This window comes from Crocodylus siamensis, chromosome 7, assembly GCF_052110815.1.
Source record: "Crocodylus siamensis isolate JL-2025a chromosome 7, ASM5211081v1, whole genome shotgun sequence".
In the NCBI taxonomy this organism is placed as follows: domain Eukaryota; kingdom Metazoa; phylum Chordata; order Crocodylia; family Crocodylidae; genus Crocodylus; species Crocodylus siamensis.
In genome coordinates, this window is record NC_143401.1 from 25,305,971 (window position 1) to 25,329,368 (window position 23,398).

Genomic DNA, 23,398 nt, shown 5'->3' on the forward strand with positions numbered 1-23,398 from the left:
GGATTCCAAAGAGAGACCCTCTAAAACTTTCAATCCTTGTCTTACAGGAAAAAGATTAGCCAAAGGCTGGAGGCTGTCAAATGCAAATGAAAGAGGATTCATTTTCTGTTCCAAAGTTCATGATTCCTCAGTGGAGCCTTGTTATTTTGCTATTTTCAGCATTGCACTGTTCAACTTTTAAGTGCCAATGCTTACTTCTGATCTTGTGTCCAGTCATGTCTGACTAGAAGCAGAACAATCCAAGATTAATTAACCACATGCTACAAAGGGATTAGTTCCATCCATCACTGACCAGGTTTTGAAACAAGTAGGAATCAGGCAGTCCATTTAATGTAAGTTAAAAGCAATGACTAAAAGATGATAAGTCAGGAAGGTTCTTCTAGTTGAAGAACTGATTGTGGAAAAATAAAGTCCCTAGGGCCTCATCACTTGGAGTTTTTCAAGAAACCACAACTTAAGTTGAAAAAATTCAGTTGCAAGTTGCCAAAATGCTGATATTCAGGGCAAGAGGAAAGCTGTTCAATGCCCAATGTTTTATTCAGAGTAAAACTAACTGTATCTTGAAAACAATTTGTCATTCCCCTAATGCCCAATTTCATATATCCTTAATTATATTGGCAGAAAATGTAAAGGGAAGTGGTTTAAAAAACATTTTTTAAATATTCCACAAAAACTTGTAGTGGCCTTCAGGTACTTCTACTGCAACACAAACACTAGAATTAGGAACCTAGGTATCTGAAGGAAATAGAGATGTAGTTAGCCATTAGTCTGAAGTCAAGCAGAAAGGTTAGATTTGCATGTGACAGACTAAAAGTGTGTGTGTACATATACATACATATACATTTATCTCTTGTGAGCCCAGGGTTATGCTATATGCATGTATACAGATTGTGGTTAGTTTATGAGATGCAAATCCACCCTGCCTTCTATCTGATGAAAAGTCCAGTTAATCAGAATGGGATATGCCAGATGGGTTCCATCGTGTTAGCAGGCTGACAAAAACCTGATCTGCTTGATCTTTCCGGTGAGCTTGGCTCTCAAGTGCTAATAATTTCAGGGAGGATAAACCTTAAATGGGCATGGTCTACACCATCAGAATTGAAAACCATTTATAGGTGATGTCCATTATACTGCTTCACCCCTGCTGTGATGCTGCAAGTTCTGGGGGTGGAATGTGGAATTTCATAGTGCAGAGTATGTTCTGAGAACAGGAAATGAATGTCTAAGACATAATGCAGTTTTAGAGCATGCAGAAGATGCAGTACCTCCAACTTCTGGGTGCTGAATTGGGGAAGAAGGTATAAAGAGGAGTAGGTAAGACTTGTGCATGATTTCCCCTGTTGCTCAAGTGCCAGGACACTATTGGTACATCCTCCAAAGGAAGTAATGTTCCATGATTGTAATGTCTTCGCTGCAGTGTTCTGTGTTTCTCTGTGCTTGTAGAGGAGCACTGGCACCATCAGGTATAATTTTGGGTGCCATCATCAACAATATCTGCTCTTTTTGCCTATCGGGAGAACTTTAAGGGAAAATACATCCTTGCCTCATGCAATGTAATTGCTAGAAAAGGAGTAGGGAAGAGCTTACAACAACCTTTTTTCAGATCAGAGCCCTTAGAACAAGGAGGTCTTAATATTTCCATCCTTGTGTATGCTAACTGAAGAAGATGACACCCAGGCTGGTCTTCATGAGCCAGCAGCAACAGATTGCTTCACTGTTTTGAAATAAAAGTGAAATCTCTGGCTGTGTCCTGCCTGCCTAGTGGCAGACAAGGTTCTTTCGGTTAATCTGATATCTTTTATTAGACCAACTTAAATAGTTGGAAAAATGTTTCTTAGCAAGCTTTTGGGTTTAAAAACCCTTTGCCAGGCTGAAGAAGCATTTGCAGTTGATGTGTGGTTTTTCTGGATGGAATTAATAAAAAAGAAGCCAGATGCTGGTATGCATACAAGAAAGGCTTTTCTTTGCCTTTTCTTTTCATTGCCTTTTCTATGCTGTCAGCCACCTGATGTTCCACAGAAAGCTACAGACCACTGTAGTGGGAGTCCCACTACTCAGAGAGGGTAGATTTTAAGGAGATTCTACTTTCTTTTCCCCAATGAGTGGACATGCTGGGTCCCCCTGTGACCTTCAGTGCATCAGCTTAACGGAACTAGCAGAAATGTTATTCCCCCAATCCATCCTCCCAACTCTTTCCCTGAATGTTATGGATTTTACCCTGGTCTTAGAGGACAGTATTATCCACTTGCCTATATCTATTGTATTTAACACACATGTTAGACCATGTATCAGAGCACACTTTGTTTTCTATTTCTGCCATGAAAGTTTGTTTTTTTAGCCTTGGAAAGGATACTCTTGAGTCACATATGTCACACACCCTTAGATGGGTTTAAATATCTCAGCTTTATTTGTAAAGGTATTTTTTCAGATCACCACAGTCTTTTAAGCCACAGCCACAGGGGTGTCAAAACAATGCTAGCTACCATAAAGTGCATGTAGGCACCCATCTTTATATATCTGGGCGCAACTTACACTAAAGATTTTCATAGACATTAGACATTAGGGCTGGAAGGGATCTCGGAAGATCATTGAGTCCAGCCCCCGGCCCGAGGGACAGGAAGTCAGCTGGGGTCATAGGATCCCAACAAGATAAGCATCCAAATTTCTCTTGAAGGCATTCGATGTAGGTGCTTGAACCACCTCCGATGGCAGGCTATTCCAGACCTTGGGGGCTCGGACAGTGAAGAAATTCTTCCTTATGTCCAGCCTGAAACTGTCTTGCAGGAGTTTATAACCGTTCAACCTTGTCATCCCTTAAGGCCCTCTGGTGAACAATTGTTCCCCCAGATCCTGGTGAACACCCCGATAAACTTACAGGTGGCCATCAGATCACCCCTGAGCCTACACTTTTCCAGGCTAAAGAGTCCCGTAGCTCTTAGGCTGTCATCGTAAGGTCTGTTTTCCTCACTTCTGCTCATGCATGTGGCTCTTCTCTGGACTCTCTCAAGCTTCTCCACATCCTTTTTGAATTGTGGAGCCGAGAATTGGACACAGTACTCCAGCTGCAGCCTCACCAAGGCCAAGTACAATGGGAGAATGACATCCCAGGATTTGCTTGAGTGCACCTATGGATGCAAGCCAGAGTTTTGCTCGCTTTACTAGCTGCAGCATCACATTGAAGGCTTATGTTCATCTCAATCATGACCCCCAAGTCCTTTCATCTGTAGTGCTAACCAGTGTAGCACTGCCAAGCCTATAAGGATGCTGCAGGTTTTTCCTCCTAAGGTGGAGAACCTTGCATTTTTCGGTGTTAAACACCATCAGGTTCTTGTCCGCCCATTTCCTGAGCCTGTCAAAGTCTGCCTGGATCGCCCTCCTGTCTGCAGGTGTGCATGCTTTACCCCAGAATTTGGTATCGTCGGTGAACTTGGCCAGTCTGCTTCTGACTCCAATGTCCACATCATTAATGAAGATGTTGAACAGTATAGGTCCAAGGACAGAGCCTTGTGGGACCCCACTGGACATAGGGCACCACGACGATTGGCTTCTGTCAACCACCACCCTCTGGGTCCAGCCAGTGTCAACCAGGTCAACCTGGGCCCAGCCAGGTGGCTTCTCCAGCACTGTCAACCTGGGCATTGGACTGGCAGGCCTGCCGGGCACCAGGTCAACCTGGGCCTGGGCAGGCGGCTTGTCTGGCACCATGTCAATTTAAAAGCCACTGCTTACACTGATAACAAGAAAAAACACCACAGTCACAAAGTGCTACTATTTTAAGGAATAACCACCCCCCCAAAAAAAACCTAAACACCCCATCTTTCTATCCTCATGCCCGTTTGTGGACAGCATGAAAACAAGAGCTATTAATTAATAAAAACACTTGGCATTACAATATCCAAGGATGGTTTAGGCTTAGATCTAGTGGGTATGTCTACATAAGATGTTTACTGCACAGTTGGCTAATTAACTGCACAATAAATGTCTTGGTGTATACATGTGTGCCCCTATTATGTTGCACAAAACTAATAAACTCCACAGCAGGATAATACTTGTAAATACATTTATATTCTGCTGCAGTTTTTTTTGTGCACAGCAGTGCATGTATAGATGCTGTTCCAGCTGGCTGGGGCACAGGGTGCTTCAACACAGGGCTAGCTGTGGGGCAGCCCCTGCTCTGAAGCACCCTCAAGCCCCAGCCAGTTGCTCTGCAGCATATGGAGCCTGGCTGGAGTAGCCAGCCGGGCTCCATGTGCTGTGGAGGTGTTGGCTGAGACACAAGGGTTCTTTTCCACACTGAAGCACCTCTGTGCCTCAGCCAGCCCCTCTGCAGCACATGGAGCCTGGTTGGAGCAGACCTGGGCTGGTAGCCTGACCCCTTGGGTCCCCTGCTAGCCTGGGCTGCTCCAGTCAAGCTCTATGTGCTATGCACGAATAAACTCTGGAGCAATATGCACTGGAGTTTTTTGCTCCTGGGCTCACATTCAAATGGTGTGGTTGGGAGCAAAAAACTCTGGAGCAATAAGCTCCAGAGCTTATTTGTGTATATTATCTGTATGTGTAGATGCACCCAGTCTGTACTATTTAGTGTTGCTGATAAAACATGGAGTATGTTCACATCCACATGTTCTGCCCCTGTAGATAACCCTCCTTTCTGGTGATAGTATACCGCATCTGCCAAACCGAGCAAGGCAACTGGCAGACAGAAGAAGAAAAAAAATGTGAATGGTGGTCTTGACTGTTGCTGTGGTCTCTTCATCGGCTGGTTCCCTACTGAGTATTCTAGTGCCAGAGCCATTGAGTGGTACCCAGCAGAACTGTCAGAACCATATGGATGTGTATGGACTCAAGTGGCTGAGCGATGGCATTAGGGAGCTGCTACTTGCCAGCAGAAGTAGAACTATCAGCACAGAGGCATATAAGTATATACAATGCCTTAAGTGCATTTCTGATGGTAATGTATTCCAGTGGTAAGAACCTGAGGCATGCACCATTTCCTTGCCTCTAGGTTTCTCAAGACTAAATAGAATTTTTTTGGCTAAGATTAGCTGTACCTTGGTCATTAGGGGCAGGAATTGTAGAAAACCACTGCCATAATCAAAGGGATTTCTTTATACATGGATCTGACAATTCTTAGTAAACCACGATGATAAAAAAAGCTATCCGGTGAACTTGCTGGCCCCACTGTTTTACCACACTCCTGCCAGAAGATGGGAGGAGTTAGGCTTTTAGAAAAGAAAATGATATACCTAGAACAGTGGTGACAAACACATTTGGTTCCTACGGGACAGATGAGTGGCATGCAGTCAATCCATGGTTCCATTCCAGTGCATGGGGCTTCATCACCTGGCCTGTGGGGCATCCCATAGGTCTGGAAATTTGGCAGCAGAGTGAAAAACAGCAATGTTAATTGCCACAGTTCCAGGAGCTGTGACAAAGCATCTACTGCTCCCCCACCACCAAATTTCCACACTTGCAGGCCAGCTGACGTGGCTCCACAGGGCTCATGGACCGTATCTTGATCATCCCTGACCTGGAGGACTACATTTTTCAGATGCCTACAAGCTGGGATCCCCATTTTCTCACTTCTTCCCTCAAGAAAATCCTTTCCTTCTTGCATCATTCAGTGAAGTTTTCTGCTTTGTGAAACAGCAAAGCAGCTTAGTTCTTTCATGTTCAAACTCCAAAGCTGGATCCGTGCTGGTATAAATGGGTGCAGCTTCAAAGAAGTCAGTAAGCTGTGCCCACTTTCACCAGCAGGTTCTTGTATTCACTTGAATATTCTCTGTCCTCCCCTAAACACTGTAGAAAGGGACCAGGCACAGTAATTACCCAATTGTCTGTCTTCACTTTATTAGCACAAAGGGTAATTACAGCAGCCATGGTTAATTAATAGTATCTGCCTCTGACTGAGAAATAGGTCCCAGGCAACCTCTTTTCACAAGGGAAAAGTCTGTGCATCCCAGAGATTTCGCACTGGTTTTCAGATGCACTGCAAATATATTCTCAGCTAGATATTCAACTATGAAGGAGTATTTATCTAAAAGGATGCACATTATGCTCGAAGTGCATTCTTTTCCCACCCCAATCCTATGCTTAGGCATATATTTAATTCAAGCATGTGAGCAGTCCTTTTGAGATGAAGAGGGCTGCTTATATATAATAAGTTAAGCTTGTGTGACAGTGTATGCAACATAGGGCTACAGAAAGGTCCTTAAACAGGAGTCCCTGACAAAGGAGCAAGTCTACCTTATTGAATTATAATTCTAATTATAATTATATAACTATAATAGGAATATTTCTACTGAAATACCACCTGAGCCTCCTTCTCAGGAAGTTAACCTGATAGGAGACTTAAGTAAGTTTAGAACATGAGCTTCGTTCAGACAATATATATCTTGTAGAGTCTAGGAGAAAGACTTCAAAGTGCACTTCAGAGCTGGTGGGCAGAAAAGCCATCTCTACATCGAGCCAGTACTTTGGCCTCCCAAATAAATTAATTAGGGCACATGTTTACCCAGGTGAGTTGTCTTGATTCTCTTGTAGACAAGGATGACATAGTGGGGCATTTGAGTCAAGTGTAGTGGGGTGCACAGATAATTGTGTAGGCTTAAGCATAGTAAGACTATTTCGTCTCACAACTTGCAGCATCACTTTAATGTATGGTGTCATCTGCTTACTATTATGAATAACAGCTTTTGACAAAGAAGTAATCCATCTGGAATCCACTGAAGTACTCAAATTTGCTGCTTGAAGTAGCAGAGTAGTTAAGATTCTTTTTATCCTGCTCCAAACCTGTGCTAAATGCTTTCCTCCTATATGCCCAGTTGTAAACGGGTACTTGGTCATTATGTTTGGGGAGTTAAAGATGGATAGTTATTCCTTTTGCACCACTGTCTAAAGAAATTAGCATGCTCTAACTAACAGATTGTTGGATTTATGTAGGTTTTGACTTTTTTATTTAATTGAGTAGATTTGCTTTTGCACATTCAGGACTTTAAACAGTATTGAAGTAAGTCTCATCCAAGAAGTTAGAGAGAAATTCTGTAGTCTTTAATCATATTGATTAAATCATGACTGATTTCCCTCAGAAGTTAATGGTACATCAGATAAGAACATATAACATAGACTAGTGGCTCTCAATCTTTTAAATTCAAGGCACCTGTTGGAAAATACCCTGTTTCATTTTTCACTCATTTTTGGACTACAGCAAGTCTTCCACTGCTAAAAACTCAGAAAGACCACAACAGTCCAGAATGTTTTGACACTATGGATTCCTATTTGAAATGTCTAGGTTTATTTTGTGAATCATGTGTAGGTGTTTCTATACCTCATGGTACTAATTCTGTGCAGCATGCTTTAAAGGATTTCACAGCACCCTGCTCGATAATTACTAGAGGTGCACTGAGACATCAGTCTGATATAGGATCGGCACCGATATAAAGAAAATTGAGTGTGTTGGAAAAGGCTTTATGCGGCTGATAATTTGGCTGATAAATGCCCATGCACGTGCATAGCATGCAGGCAGCAAGGAGCACAGCCCAGCAGCTTGGAGAGCTGTGTGCAGTTGGTAAGTCTATTGGGGTGGAGGGAAGGGGTTTGGTAGGGTGTGCCCCCTGGATTTATGGGGGGCTGGGGGGAGGGTGCAGGTGTAGGCAGGGGCTGCAGCAGCGCTGGGCTCTTTCTGGCAAGGGCTGGGCCAGGCTGTACTTGAGGCAGGCAGCAGCGGCGCTGGGAGGGGAGTTTATGTGGGGGCTACAACAAAATTTGAGGTGGTTGTAGACCCCCTCTAGCTCCCTCCCAGCACTGCCATCACCTGCTCCAACTGCAGCCCGCCCCAGCTGCCTCTGGGAAGAGCCCGTGCCACCCCATCACCAGCCTGCAACTACAGCCTGCCCCACCCTGCACAGATCCCGGGGGACATGTCCTCACCTCCCCATGCCCTTCCATAGTGCACACAGTGGTGGGAGCCACCCCACCGTACCTCTGGATGAGCCACAGCTTCATCCTATGCTCTGTCCCCGTTGGGCAGCGCTTGTCCCAGCCCCTGCTCCATTTCCTCCCTCATCGCAGGGGCTTTGATCTGTTCCACATGCCCCTTCCCTCCCCTCTCCCTTTCCACCATAACAGTTGCATCAGAAATCGGATTGGTATTGGCCAATATGCCTCCTTAAAAATCGACTATTGGTATCAGCCCCCAAAATCTCTACTGGTGCACCTAAATCTATTACTGACATTAACAAGATGTCCCTTGTTAACTGAGCGCTATCTAGATCCAATATGTAAGTGTAGAACAATTCTGGTAGCTTTTACATCAAGTAGTTCTGGTCCCTTATTCATGTTTATATATCCTCCCTAGCACTGACTTTTCAGTACTTCTAACTTTGTATGTCTCTCTTTCAGCTTTGTACTTTTTTCTGTTGACAGTAACTAAAAGAAAAGCACTTCTCTGCTATATGTGCTGAACAGAGAATTATTTTTGGCAGACAAAATTTTATACTAAGTAGGGTACAAAATCACTCAAACTATAAAATAATACCAAAGTATAAGTTAAATTAAGAAACCACTTTTAACAGTAATATGACAGGCAACCAGTTTTATATAAAACAGTAATACTGTTTTGCAACACTGCTCTATTGACACTTCGATACATCCACTTCTTTTTTGTCCGGTAGTAAGTGAAGGCACCATACTCTGGTAGAGGAATGTTTCAAGGTTTGCCTCAGATACCTCCTTATATAATTGCAATGTGAGAGAGCCTCTCCTTCTGTGCAACAGAATTATGTAGAACTCCCACATATACCACACCCATACGTATGCTCAATTTCTTTCAGCCATTAATAGGGCAAAAGCATTTTTTTCTTTTGGCCTGAGGTAAGCAAAGTGGGTGTTGTAGTTTGGTTTGTGTGGTTACATGTAGCTCATTCTGCTAATTGTTATTTTGACACAGTATTTCCTTCCATTTCCTTTTCCCAGGAATTCCTTTCATCTTATTTTAGTTTTCTTCTCTTCCCCAATTAAAAGTATTTTTAAAGTGGAAATGCTGTTGTGAGATTCTGTGCATTTTATTCCCTTTTAAGAACTTCAGATCAAATGAATAAAACTGGGTTATTTCTGTCTTGTGCGACAACAGCCCTGATATATATATTTTATCCTCCATTCAGTTCTATTTGTGTAGTCCTGTTACTTTTCATGTATTAGTGTAAGCATAACTGATAAACACCTCTTTTGGTACAAAAGAAAAACAAAATCTAGGCCATTTTCCTTGGCTCTGGTGGTTCTCCAGGCCTTTAGAAGGGGTGGAGGCAGGGTAAAAAATTAGCAAAAAATTTAAATTCATCATTTGGTTGAGATGCCCTGACTCATATGCCTGCAGAACAGATGTGCTGATGAGGGAAGTGTTTTCCCTTTAGAATAAAACCATACCCCCCAAAATAACCTCATGCCTACAAGTCCTGCAGGCTCCTCTGCCTGGCTTCCTCTGCAATGAGGTAGCTTGGACCTTTTCTCGATCTTCGTGCTACAGCCGGCGCCTGCTGTGCAGTGCACAAGGAGTGCAAGTCACATCCTCTGGTTGTTGAGATGCTTTTAATTTTATAGCTATGCTGGGCCTTCACCTTGAAGCTGGACAGAAACCAGCTGGGCCGAGAGCAGCCTAGGACATGCGTACCCGCGCCAGGACTGTCTGGATTGCCCCTTGCAAAGCAAACCAAGGAACATCACGTCACTCCGAACACTCCCAGCTGCCCTTGTTTGCTCTCCCATTTGTGGACAGCGAGCAGTTCGCAACCCCCAGCATCCATCAGGCACCCACCAGGGACCACAACTCCCAGCATACACTGCAACGCAACCGGAGGATAGGTCCGCTCTTCCCAACATGCACTACGACTCCCGTGCTGTCCGCTGGGAGGTGCAGTCTCTTGCTGGCCGCGGGGCTGAGCCGGGGACCGGAAGCAGGAAGCGGCGCGGGCGGAAGTGTGTCTCAGCTGGTGGGGGAGGGGTCTCCGCAGGTGAAGCTGGGAGGCGCAGAGCCATCTTAGTGCCCGGGCCGGGGAGGGGAGTCTCCGCCGCCCGCGCGTGAGGAGCGGGAGCTGGGCCGGAGCGGAGTCCGCGCGGGGGAGCTGGGGCTATGGGCGGCTAGAGTACAGGGACAGCCCGGAGCTGCAGGTCCCAGCCCTGGAGAGGTGGCGGTGTTGCCGGCCGCGTCCACAAGCGGCTGAAGAGGCGCCGCGCCCCGGGCCCCCATGGGGCAGGAGCCGCTGCCGCCCCCGCTTCGGTAACCAACCGCCGCCCCGCTTCCCCCCGGGCTCCGCTTCCCGCCCGCCGCAGCCTGCCCCGGGCAGCGCTCCCCGCCGGCCGCCTCGGCCTCAGCCTCCCTTGCTGCTGCTGCCCCGGTCCCGGCTCGGCCCGGCACCGCAACGCTCGGCCACCACTTGCCCCGGCACTTGGCCGTCGTGCGAGCGAGGGGCAGGTCCGGGCCCTTCCCCCGCGGGAGGAGGAAGAGCGGGTGCACAACGCTGCATCTCCGTCTCTTCTACACTTAAAGCGAGAGCAAAGCACAACCTCAGGGAGTCCCGCCCCGCCTCGTAGGAGCCGGTTTGAGTCCAAGTGAGCCTTCAAGGAAACCGCTCCCCCTGCCCCCAGGTCCCTGGCACGGGGAGACCTCGGACTTGCTCTGTGTGAGTGTTGGGCACGCACCTGTGCCTCAGCTGGGAGTATTTCTCAAGAGACCTGCCCGAGCCTGAAGCCACTCATGTGGACACATCCACCATTTTTAAACTTTTTAAGGACGGTGCTGTGCTCTCTCTGGGATTTTTAGACGTTTCCCTTTTTGTGTCACTCTTCTGCCTCCCCATTTCACCCAGCCATTGCTTTGGTTTCTCTCCCCCCCACCTTCCCCACTTGTAGTAGGGGGCCTGAACAGAGCTGATATTTTTAAGTACCAGGAGAAGCTGCCCTGGAGCCGTGTCCATCTGCCTGAGTGAACAGGTCTATCTTTCTTTCCTTGTGGCTGTTGGATGTGATGGAACTCATGTTTGCGGAGTGGGAGGATGGGGAAAGGTTTTCATTTGAAGACTCTGATCGCTTTGAGGAGGACTCTCTTTGTTCCTTTATCTCGGAGGCTGAGAGCCTTTGCCAGAACTGGAGAGGATGGAGGAAGCAGTCGGCTGGACCCAACTCGCCCACTGTCAAAATGAAAGGTGAGATCACTGAGTTGCATTGAGCGTTATGGTATGCTTGGGGATGAAACTTCTGGGATGGCTGCAGAAGGGAGGATGTGACGTGGTGCGACCATCAAAAGTACAAGCAAAATTCAGGTGCTTTGTCAGGGTGGGTAAGGGCAACTGCTTGAAATTTTGCAGAAGATGTGCATGAAGTTGCTTGTTGACGAAAGTTCAGTTTGTTTTTTAATATTCTTCTTGGAGTCTTCAAAAACAGGTTGATATGAGCAAGGTACAAACTTCAATGGGAATAATTGCTCACTGCTTCCCAGCTGTATTTGAATAAATTGTTGCGTTTGGCATGGTCTAATTACAACAGTGCTACTAATGAAGAGGCTTGTAAGCTTCCCCTGTGTTTCTATAAACCACTCTGTTTTCCTTGTTCACTTCTTATTTCACTTGATTCTACTAGTGTTTGTAGCAGTTTCACCGGTAGTTATAGAAGAGGAGGTGGCCTAGAGTCCTGTTGCAAGATGCAGCAGTGTTTCAGCTCCACTCCAAGGTTGAGTTTATTTGTGCCTTGCTGACAGTTACCTCTTCTGGGTCAGAGACAGTTTTGGATGTTGATACCATATGTTAGCCTATTTTCAAATAATAGTCTGCTAATTTTTAATCTGAACTGACTCTTGTTTGTTTGAACCATGATGTCTCCATGCTTCTCAAGTAACTTTGCAACAAAACTTGGGTATTGGTCTCACTGGGAATAACCAGGTGTAAAGTTAATACAGCTTGTTCCTTCCAAAGCTCTATCTCTTATTGATACTAACCTGCACAATCCTAGCTTACTTTTTTGTGACTGTATCTTTCTTCTGACCTATAATACTTCCTGCTTTTTCCAAGCCTAGTCTTCTCTTGAACAGCAAATGCTGCTTGTAAGGAGTTGTTGCGATATGGTAGTTTTTTGATGTGTATGGATGTCCAGTTGGCATTAGATTAGGCCTAGAAAATGCATTTTATTAGAGCCATGGCCTTTGCGTAGTAGTGTAATATACATTTTTTTCTCTGTTCAATGAACTTGAGTCCTGGCACTGGTCCAGGATATTTAACCTCCTTTTGTGTGTTGCTGCTGAATGTCTTGGAGCTACAAACAATACTGGGGAAGAAGGGTATGATGGGGAAGAAAAAGGACTTGGATATTGGTAAATGAAAGCATTACCTGAAATGCTATTTTGGGGGAGTTACTTCCATGACAGGTTTATTTCAGCGTTGAACACTCCACTTAGTTCTATGTAAAATGTAGCATCATTTTCTGTCAAAGCTGTCTCTGGCTGATCAGTACCTTAAGATGTAGGAACAAGGGCTTGCCTCAAAGGAGCATATATACTACAAGGCTCTCTTATTCCAGTATATCCTGCTTCAAACACTGTTACCCACATTAGTACTCCTGAAGCGATTTGTTGTTGCAGGTGTAAAAATGTATCAACGTGGAGACAAATCTCTAGTTTAGCAGAGAGAGGTGTGTGAGACTTCCTGCATAGGACTGTGGGATAGATTAAGATTTGAAAAGGTTGTGATTACTCTTCTGAACTCAGCCTGTGAGTTGTCAAAATGAGGATGCATTCAGCTGTCCTCAAAATATAACTGTGCTGCTGGACTCTACTGAACTGCTTCTTTGGCTCTTTGGTGAGGCTTGAATGTGTGCCCATGGGCTTTGCCAGATTACTTTGGCATGGTTACTTTTACTCAGTCGGAAGGAAATGGCTGTATCACTTGAACATCATCCACTTGCTGCAACAAAGTAAGAAATCGCGGGTCAGTAAACTATGCATATCTTTGATTCTTGGTCTCCTTTCTACATCAAGCAATGAAATTGTTAACAGTGTTTAAGTTATCACCATTATATTAACCAGATGAATGGGACAGAACACACCATGGAATCATTGTTCCAGGTTCTCTGCAAATCTGTGTGCACAGCTTTAGCTATACTTGGCTCACACTTTTTAGACTTTTATTTGCAGCCATAACTACCAGAAACTTTTTTATTTTTCTTTCTCTAGAAGAAAGCTGGTCTTTCACAGAACAAGACAGCAATTTGAAAGAGAGAGATGTCTGGTTCATGGCTGTGTACTGGCTTTTCCTAAACTGTGGTCAGGGTTAATTTGTAAAGTGGATGCAAAGAGATTTTACTTTATAGGTATAATTCATGAAGTGTGTATTTTGGAAAAATGAAAGGCTTGTGAACATTTTAAACAAAGCAATATTTCAGAAAATGGCAAAGAGCGCACTAGTTTTCTTTTTCATATGTAGAATCAATAGCATGATATTTAAAAGGATTTTGCCTAATGTAGGGATTTTTTTGTAGCTATTGCTGAGTCTACACTACGGCTCAATCCATGTGTACTTGTATTAGTTTTTTTGGGGAGTTTCAGTATAAACTTGCACTGTAGCCAAAACCTTTTGAGAAGTGGCTTTTGGCAGTGATGAACATTTTACTTTTAAAAAGACTGATCTTGTTTTTGTTACTTTAGTTGATTAAATTGTTTCTAACACCCTCACTTTTAGCACACCAGGTCAAATTAATTCTTATATCTAACGTTTGGTAATTGCTCATTTGTAATATTGATCAGTAGTGTTCATATTTTGTACTTGGAACGAGAAGGAACACCTTATAAGAACAACTGAAGAGTGGAAAATTGTATGAGTTAGCCACATTTTGATGGAAGCACACTATGCAACGATCTTTCCACCTTCCAGCAATGTGTTGGATTCTATCAAACCCTTACAAGGGTTTACAATGCCAAGTCCCCTCCTTCCCACATAAATATTAAAGGATATTTGAGTCTGTCCATTAGCCAGCCTCCAACTTCAGTGCCTGAACCCATTTGCACTTCTAGGCTTCCAGATAATTTTTTGTTTCCCAAAAAACACAATGAGAACTTGGAGGATCCTGTCGTTCTTCCAAACCAGTAAACATTGAATTAAAATGTTCAGTCCCTGTTGAAAGTAGATTCTAAGGTTTTTAGCATAAAAACATTAGGCAGATTCTTTTGTGAAAGAAGTTTTAAAAGGGGGAGGAGGGAGATTCACAAGCCCACTCTGCTGGATTTTTCAGGAAAAAAAAGTTTTTCATATTCAGTCTTTCCACCCCCAGTCTCTCTTGTCTCCACACTTCTCAAGGACAAATGTTTACCAAACACTTCTCAAGCTGCCAAGAATACTGCAGAACTGCTAAGTAGTGTGTTCACAATTTTTTTTGCTCAGTTAGTATCTACATGTTTACACCAGCTACTGTTGAATGTGTGGTAAGGGGACAAAACTGTTTAGTGTTAAAACTGTATTTGTAACAGGCAACTTGTGTGAAAAGAACTTTTTTTTTATTGTCAACTTGGGCACTAGTAAGTGTCTAAAGCATGCAGTGAGGAATTGTGGCAGCAGGTGGTCACCCAGAAAACATCCTCATTGGCTATAGATAGCTTGTGGAAGTTGGTAGGACTCCTTTGAAGGACTATAAATTATAATGTACTGTGTCATTTGTTCTGAAGCCCCTGGGAATTCTTACTGTATTAAATTGTGTGTAATGCTTGGTAAGAGACAAATTTGAAAGAGGCAAAGACAAAACATTGAAGAATTCTGGAAAGTTTGGCAAAGAGACAATGAAGAGGAATAAAGTTTATTGCAAAGACATTATGCAAGACGTATCTAAATTTCTGAAATAGTGACTAATTTTCATTCTTTAAGAAGGACAAAGAATAAATAAGCTTGACAACCAACACCTTGTTCTCCCTCCACTGCCAATAGAATGCACAAGATGTTAAAGATAATTACAGAATAAACTCCTGTGACAGCAACTTGTAGAGCATACTTGTTCAATCCTTTATGTTCTTCTGTCCAGACTTGAGAGATGACATCTGTGGTATCATGTATCCAAGGCAGTATTTGGGTAGCCTGCATCTATCTTTGTGTGTTGTGTAGCCCAAACTCCTTCACTAGTCTGTCATGTTGCAGGTTGAAGGCTTAATCCAACCTTTATATGTATAGGACATACAAGTGAACAACATATTTGTTCAATTTTTTTGTGGTTAAACATTTTCCAACACTTGAAAAATCTGTTCTTGCCAAAACACAACTGCAAAATGCTATATTATATCACTGCTCCTAAAAGTAGCCATGAGATAGCTATGTATATTTAAAAACAAAACGAACAACCCCCCCAAAAAAAACCAAAAAACAAAAACCCCACTCTGGTGCCAGTGAGCAAAAGTACCTATATAAATACCTATCTTAGGTCCTTTTTGAGGAAGTATTAAAAAACTCTAAATATTGCAGAGGAGTACACTTCCATGATGATTAGAAGTGAGGTATCCACTGAGAATGTTCCTTTTTGGTGGTAAGGGGAGGACTTGGCTGCTTAGCAAGGTTAGAAGTAGATGTCTGTAAACTGTTGGGGGGAAAAGGATCTCTTGTTTTGAACCTAATTCAGTGTGTTGTGGCTGGTGTTGGAGGTGGTCCTGGTTCTTCAAAAGCATCAAGGAATGTGAAAGTTAAGGGGGGAAAAAAAGCTTGGATTACTGGAATAATTAGGGCCAGGGAAGAACTGCAAAGGGAAGCTGTGGAATCGCTAGAACTGGTAACTGAGCAGATGACATTCTAGCGACTCATTTATTGAGACTGGTCAGTTGTAGTTCAAGCACCTTGCTTTGTTGCAGGAGTACGGAGTACAGAAGCAGTGTACAGTCCTCTTCCAAATCCAGTGTTTCAGTTTTATCATGAAAATATCTACCCAGTTGTATCTCGAACTTTTGGATTTTTTTTCTCAAGATGAACCAGATAACTGATTAAAGCCTATTTCTGTCTCTCTATCTGGTTTTTACCCCCTTCCCTCGGTGTTGTTTATTTGCAGAGCTCTTGTGAGGCAGTTTATTGTCTTTATGTACTTCCCTCAAGAAAGACTACAGGAGAAAGAACATAAAGATTTCTCAGGTACAGACAGGCTTGTTTTTCCTGCCAGCTGCATTTAGACTGGTAACTGGAAATTCAGTAGTCTTAAATTTATGCTTCCCTTTCCTTCTCTAGGGTCCTGTTGGTATTTCTGGCCCTTGTTTCTGAATTTTTCTCACCTTCTATTTAGCAGCTTTCCTAGAATTTTTTTTTGAGCTTCTTTTTAAATACTTGTTCCCACTCCCCTGCACCTTGGATATTCTGGTATTGCTGGAAGGCCACAGACAGTGCCATTGGCCTGAGATTTGAAGGGAACAATGGGGTTGTTCTTTAACTGAGTGCATATCTTTGTATAAATCTGCATTTCTTTGCTTTCTCTTTCCTTTCTTTGCTTGTTTCCACCCTCTTCAAAGCATTTCTTAATTTCTTGAAAAGCTTTGGTATGTATTTACCTTTGGATAACTTGTGTGTGTGAACTACTCTGAGATAAAACATGACAATTTAGATCGTGGTAAAAATAGTTGCCTGCACTCTTGATTGGAATAGCAGGATCGAGTTAACTTTTGTCAGTTTGATTCTGTTGGGCCACAGCTGTGACCTGGCTTGTGCTGTGAGTAGAGAGCAAGGAGAGATCAGTTATTTGGCTGTCACACCTACCAGAGGAGCTCATACCTGGGGGCTGTACCCATAGTACATCCCCAGCATGGCCAGTAAGAAAAGCAAGCTGAAACTAAGAAGGACCTACTGCTTTTATGGTCACTGCTGAGAAAGGGCTATGTGCTGGAGCAGAGGAAAACTGGTATCTTGTTGGGCAGTTAGAAGGAAAAATAGGTGGAGAACCTGTAATTCTTTCCTCAGCTGAAATGCTGTGAGGGATTGTAAATTGTGGCTTGTTGGTCATTACATCTGCTGCATCACTGAACCTCAGCATCTAGATTTTTCTGGGCCTAGTCTCAAAAAGAGCAGACCTTCCCATAGCTGAGATGAATCTTTTGAGGTGTCTCAGGTACCTGCTGGTAATTTTTACATATCCGTTGCTTTGTCCCCAAAAGTGTGATTGTTTAGCTTTTGTATAACTTTTCAGAGTTGGTCCCACCTCCAAAATGGCAATAGCATAACTCTTACAGAGTAGTGCTGTGTGCTTGTGTTCTCTCTTGTTCAAATGTAATAGATGTAATCTGTTTGCTCCAGGAGTCCTTGGTCAGATGCAACATACTGTGACAGTTTACAGCTTTGGGACTCATATTCAGATTGAAAAATAGCAACAAAGCCATAAATTAGTTATGTAAACTTAATTCAGGGAAACTTTATTGTCATACAAGCTGTCTTTCTAAAAATGCTCTAGATCAGGGGTGGGCAAAATATGGCCTGTGGGGCCCCTAAAAAATTTAGAAAATTAATTATCTGCCCTTGGTTCCTGTAAAACAAACAAACAAACAAAAAAAAGAGGGGAACCAAGGGCAGTAGGACCCAGGGGGAGCCCAGTGGGCTCCCACAACAGCAGGGCCCACTGCCCTGCCCCTCCCCACATCTGGAAGTCCCAGCAGGGGCTTCTGGCCTGGGAGCACATGGCTGCCCTGCACCGGAACCTCAGGTAAGGGGGGAAAGGGGGTGGGGGAGGGCAGGGAAGGAGCCTGGGGAAAAGCAGAACACGGGTGGAGGGAAAGCGGTCTTTGTCTGCCCTGAGGCTGGCACCCCATGCTGCAGCTGCTCGCAGCCTGCCTGGGGCTGCCTATACCTGCTCCAGTCAGCCCCGTGGGCTGTGAGTGGCTGCAGCAGAGAGTACTAGCCATGGGGTGCGGGAGGGGCTGCTCCTCCCCCCGCCCCCCCAAATGCTTAGCTTTTCCCCTGGCTCTTTACTGGTGAGGAGGAAAGCAGCCCCTCCCCTGCTCCATGGCTGGCACCCCACGCTGCAACTGCTCGCAGCCTACGTGGGGATGTCTGAAGCAGGCCCAGGCAGCCCCAGGTGGGCTGTGAGCAGCTGGAGTGTGGGGCACAGGGTGGACAAGGGACCACTCCCCCCCCCCCCCCCCGCTCTCAGCATCACCTTGTAACATGGCTCCATTGCCAGCCTGGGCCCCGTGCTGGGTCTGGGCTCGCCCCTTGGGGGCTGTGCGTTATGACAGCAGCTGTGGCCCCCCGCTTGCTGTGCAGGTAGTGTTTGCCACCGTCACCTCTGGGCTGCCCAGCATGCGAGCTCCAAATGGGCAGCAGCAACAGCCAACGCTGCCTGGTGTGGTAAATGGGGGAGCTGCAGCTGCTGCTGCCAATGGGTGAGCCCAGAGCTGGTGTAGAGCTCAGGCTGGCAGCAGGGCTGGGCTAGTAGCCTGTGCTATGTGCAAGGAAAAGCGGCCCCTTGCTGCTTGCCCCATGGCCTGTGCCCCGTGCTGTTGCTGCTTGCAGCCCACATGGGGCTGCCTGTGCCTGCTCCAGACAGCCCCACGTGGGCTGCAAGCACCTGCAGCAGGGAGTGCTGACCACGGGGTGGATGAGGGGCCACTTTTCCCCATGCTCAGCACCAGCTTCTTCCCTGCCAGTGAGCAGGGGATTGGGGCTGTGCGCTGCCCCCCACTTGTATTGTGGGCATGGGAGCCAGCAAGAACATGGGGCCCACACTGGTGTCCTAGGGCCAGTGCTGGCAGGGCCCAGAGCAGGAAGGCAGGAGTGTGGGGTCCCAGCCCGCAGGAGCTCTATGGCGCTTGGCCAGCTTTACCCTTTCCCTGCTGGTGCACCCCAGCCCGGCTCCACAGACACCTGCCAGCCTGTGCCCCTCTTTGGGATCCACTGGTGCTGGCCCTGGGACATTGGTCCCAAGATAGTGACCAGGGGGCAGGGCACCTGTCAAAGGGTGGGGCTAACCACACGGCCCTCAACAGCCTACCAAAACTGGGTAAGCGGCCCTCTGCCTGAAATAATTGCCTGCCCCTGCTCTAGATCTATAAATAGAGTGGAATTTTGGAGCATAAACAAGGGAGGCAGTCAGGTGAGACTTGTAATGTTATACCCAAATCCCACACTCTTCAAGTAAAAGTTGTTCCACATAACAGGTAGCTACCAAGGAAAAGGCTTTCATCCCACTGCTGGCAAATTGAGGATAAAAATTAAGGTATAACCAGCCCCTCTTTTTATCTTGCTGTTGTATATGGTATCTTCAGGTCAACCGATACTTCATAAAATATTGTGTAACCATGACAGCGTAGTTATTAACTTTTAATGTATGAGCAAATGCAGGCTCAATATGTTAAGCTGCTACAAAAATGAATATGGAATTAGGAATGGCTTAAATACTCAAAATAAATTTATTTTGCAATACTGATTTTTCCCACCAAAGCAGCTCATTTTCATATGGTTTATTTAACACATCTGGATTCCTATGTAATCTGTTTTTTTAGAAATAGATTTATTGTATGTTATATTCAAGAAAACTGAGGTGCCCCAACAAGCCTTGATATCTCCATTTAGAGTTTAAGGCAGTTGTAAAGATGCTTTTATCTCCAGTTGGCATCCTTGATGATCTGTGGGTTCACCGATGACTTCCCTATATACTGGAGGACTCAATCCTCCTATGAAAGGGCTGCTGACAACATATTACATAATGCTACTATTTAGCTTAGGCAAGAATATATAGCTGCTTGTCCATGTGGAATTCTTGATGGTCTGGATTATCATTTTTACTCGTCTGCTGAGAAAATGGTTTAAAAATGTTTACAATTATGAGTAAAAGAAATTTGAAGTCAAGGAGGCATTTAGAGAAATGACAAAAAATGAACAGCAGAGATCATTGAGCACTCCCAAAAGCCGTTCAATAGAGGAAACCTGCATATTCCTGGAAGACTGGGAAGGCCACTGTGTGGGTGCTTTAAGGAGAAACGGAATCAGAACTTGGGGTAGAGGTGATACCTTTTATTAAGCCAACTAGATTTTTGCAAAAGAATTCTTTAATTGCAGGCTTTCAGGCACAAGCACCCTTCTTCAGGCATGGGAGAAAAGATTGTACAAGTTCTCCTGGGTAGAAATGAAAGTTCATATTTCATAGGAGAGTTGAAGGTGTGGTAAACTAGCCTGTTTGGAGTAGTTAATTTTATGTGCAGATTGGGCTCAGAGAAGTTGGAATAATCTGTTTACATCCTGCTTACCACCAAACAACTTTGAGGTAGTCACACTTGCTTCTGGTTATGGTGTTTCATATTTCACAGAGGAGTATAAAGAAGGAATGCTCTTCTGGGCAGGCATGTCTTATGTAAAGGAGAAATGCACAGTTGACATGTAATAATACCTACATTTCATGGTATCCTTTCAAAGGAGACTACCATCATTAGTATGGGAAAACTGAAATACAGGCAGTAAAATGACCTGCCTAAAGCCATGGAGACCGAAATCATTTTGTATAGGAGAGGTACAGAGTCAGGAATGAAACGCAGGTCTTGAGTTGCAGTTCAGTACTGTAGTTCAGCTGTGCTGCCTACCTTGAGGCAGTAGACACGCAATCTCGTTGGATGTCATGAGAGGGAGAAAAAAAATTAAAATGTGAAGCAAATTCTGAATACCTTGGGTTTCAACATTTCTGTGTTAGCTTTATTCCAAGTATGTTAGGAGGCTTTTTCATTTCTCTCCATTTTGGAGGTAACATCCTGAATCAAAGCTGATTCAGCCTTTAGTACCTGAAGTTCCAAGCTGCTGGGGCTGCATGCCTGATGTACCACACCAGTGAAAGTTGCATGCCACATGGCTGCTCCAGGGTATCTTACATGGCCCCTTTCCACCTCTACACTACATGCCCACGGTCTTCCTCCCAGCATCTGCATCACACAGCTATGAACATGCCCTCCACTCAGTGCCGGCTAATGTCTCACACCCTGAGGCAGGGCCAGGAAGCTGCAATTGGACAGAAGGGGATCTGAGAGCCCCTGGCTGCTGTGGGAGCTGAAGCGATTGGTTGGGGAGGAGGGGCTGAGCTGGAGCCCAGGGGCTGGACTGCAACTTAACTCTTCATAGGCTGCATGCAGCTGTGAGTAACCAGTCAGACATCCCGGTGGTAAAGTCTGTCGCACATTTCTAAATTGCCTGATGTGAAGAAGTAGGGCTAACAGTTGAGAGGCTGGGAATTCCAGATGAAATTTGCCTATGACTTCTTGTGTTATTTTGAATGAATTGTTTCCCTTTTTTCCTCCTCAGGTTCATCTGTAAAATGGTGTTCACTTCAGAGGGGTTTTTGCAGCTGAATTTCAGGTCCATGCAGAACTTTGATTTTTTTTTTTTTGCATTTTTTGTATTTTCCATTTTAATCTCATCTTTCTAAATATCTTTTTCTGCAGGGCATGGGCACATTATACAGAAGCTACGTTTGTTGGTAGGATTTATGGAGATAGTATTTAAAGTTAATTCACTCATTTTTGTGTCCATAGGAAAAGAAACTAAATGTGTTTAAAACAAATGAAACAAAGATGCTCTGTAGAGGTCTGTGGAGCAGCTTTGACTCTTTAAAAACTGCAAGAATAGCAGAACCTGCAAAAAAAAAAAAAATGACAGCATGACAAATGACTAGCTTTTGTTAAATATTATTTAATACAATGAATGATCATCATAGCTTTTAGATGACTAGCAAAAACTGTTTTAAACGAGATGAAAAATTTATAATCTAACAGTATAAATTAGGAAAAGTGTTTTAAAAAAAAAAATGCATGTGCAATGCTTTGGCAAAGATGTAAGTTGATTTCTTCGTATTTCCTTAGAACCTTAAATTGTTGCATAATCAGTGCCCTCAGGAGTTCCTAAATTCTCCAGGGTTTTGGAAAAAAGAGAGATTTGGAAAGAAGAGGAGCTAAGAATGTTACTCAGCTGTTCAAATTTTAGGGGAGTTAAAAGGGAATGGACTTGTATCTGAGCTAGTAAGGGGCTTGCATTTGGAACTTAGCATTTACAGTTTTCACTATATAAATATTTCCCTGGCTCTTGCTGTAAGTGAATTCCTTTTTCATGCCCCGCAGCTTGGCTGAGCTCAGCTTACCTTGCTGTTAGCTGGTGAAAATATTTGCTACTGAAGCAGAACCAGTTTAAAAATTAAGGCAATGGTCGGTTTTGCTGCAAGGGAAAAGTGTATAGCCAACATCAGTGCATATCTCTAAAATGCTTAGAGATCTGATTTTAAAATGCTGTATATGTGCTAGATATTTATAAAGAATTTCCCCCACAAACTGTTGGGAGTCTGCTGTAGTTGAAAGCATCACATGCCTGGCATACACGGTTTCTTAGGTGAATTCTTAAAGATTAATGGGGTTCAAAGATGTACGTGGAGGCAAAGATAGATTTTTTTGGGTGGGGGGCAGTATCTGGCATAAGAGAGTTGAATGCCATAATGCTAAGTAGGGGGAGGAGGGGCAGTATTGTGGGTGAAAAAGGGAAATGTCAGATGGTGAAAACAATGCAGGACTCTCTGGCATGATTTGTTCAAGAAAATGAAGGGCTGGAACAAAAGGATGCATATTTCATCTAGAATTTCCTAATGTGTGTGATGATAATCTCCATAGTGTAGATCACCCTTCTGCACTGTTTTTAGATGGTCTTACCATTTGGAGAAAACATGGGTTAGAGAGAAATTGCAAGTCCTGAAGTCCAGTATACTAGAACCTAATTTATTGGGATTGTTATCTGGTTTCTTAATTCTCTTGTTAATTGTGCCTTTTCCTGGTTGTTTCTTATGCTTTGTAGGAGATAGGGGAGGAGAGGTGGGCATGTCTCCCCACTTACAGATCTAGCTATGGAGTGGAAAAAGCGAGACGGCTTAAAAAAAAAAAAAAATATATATATATATATATATATAGATATATATCTCCAAATAACCATCTGGCCTTCTCAAACATATTCATGAAAACAATACCAGCTTGCAGCCAAACCATTTTTACTGGCATCTTGTCAGTTTGTATGACAACCAGACTCTTCCTCTCAGTAAGTGTGCTAGGGAGGAGTTTACTGAACCTGTGAATTCTGAATGAGAGTGACCTTATGGAATCTGCCGATAACTTATTTTTTCCATATGTGGAATTTCAGTTTTCACTGTTCTCATTGCTAGTGTGCACATTCTGTTATGTTACAGTTCCTTAGTAGACTAATCCTTCCATCTTATTTTCTTTCTTCTTAAAAGAAAAGCACCTTGATGACCAGTGGGCATTTGGGAAATGTTTTGCCTGGGTTAATTTACCAATAACATTTTTCTCTGATTTAATAGGGTTGCATCTATTTCAACAGTTGGAGATGGTGCAGGAGTGTTCCCGCTTTATGGTATTTCTTAGTGCACTGACCAA

At 44.1% G+C, this 23,398-nt stretch overlaps 1 protein-coding gene across 3 annotated transcripts in view; it reads left to right on the top strand.

Moving 5' to 3' along the window:
- Positions 1–9,986: 9,986 nt before the first annotated feature.
- The window catches only part of ZSWIM8 (zinc finger SWIM-type containing 8), a 91,005-nt gene continuing 77,593 nt past the window's right edge, over positions 9,987–23,398 (top strand). For 2 of the 3 annotated variants that reach the window (XM_090057372.1, XM_090057374.1), the window contains exon 1: positions 9,988–11,198. In XM_090057372.1, coding sequence (XP_089913498.1) covers positions 11,021–11,198 — 178 coding nt within the window. In that variant the 5' untranslated portion in view covers positions 9,988–11,020. Of the gene's footprint in view, positions 11,199–23,398 lie in introns of all 3 variants that reach the window. The other variant, XM_090057373.1, reaches the window with a different exon arrangement.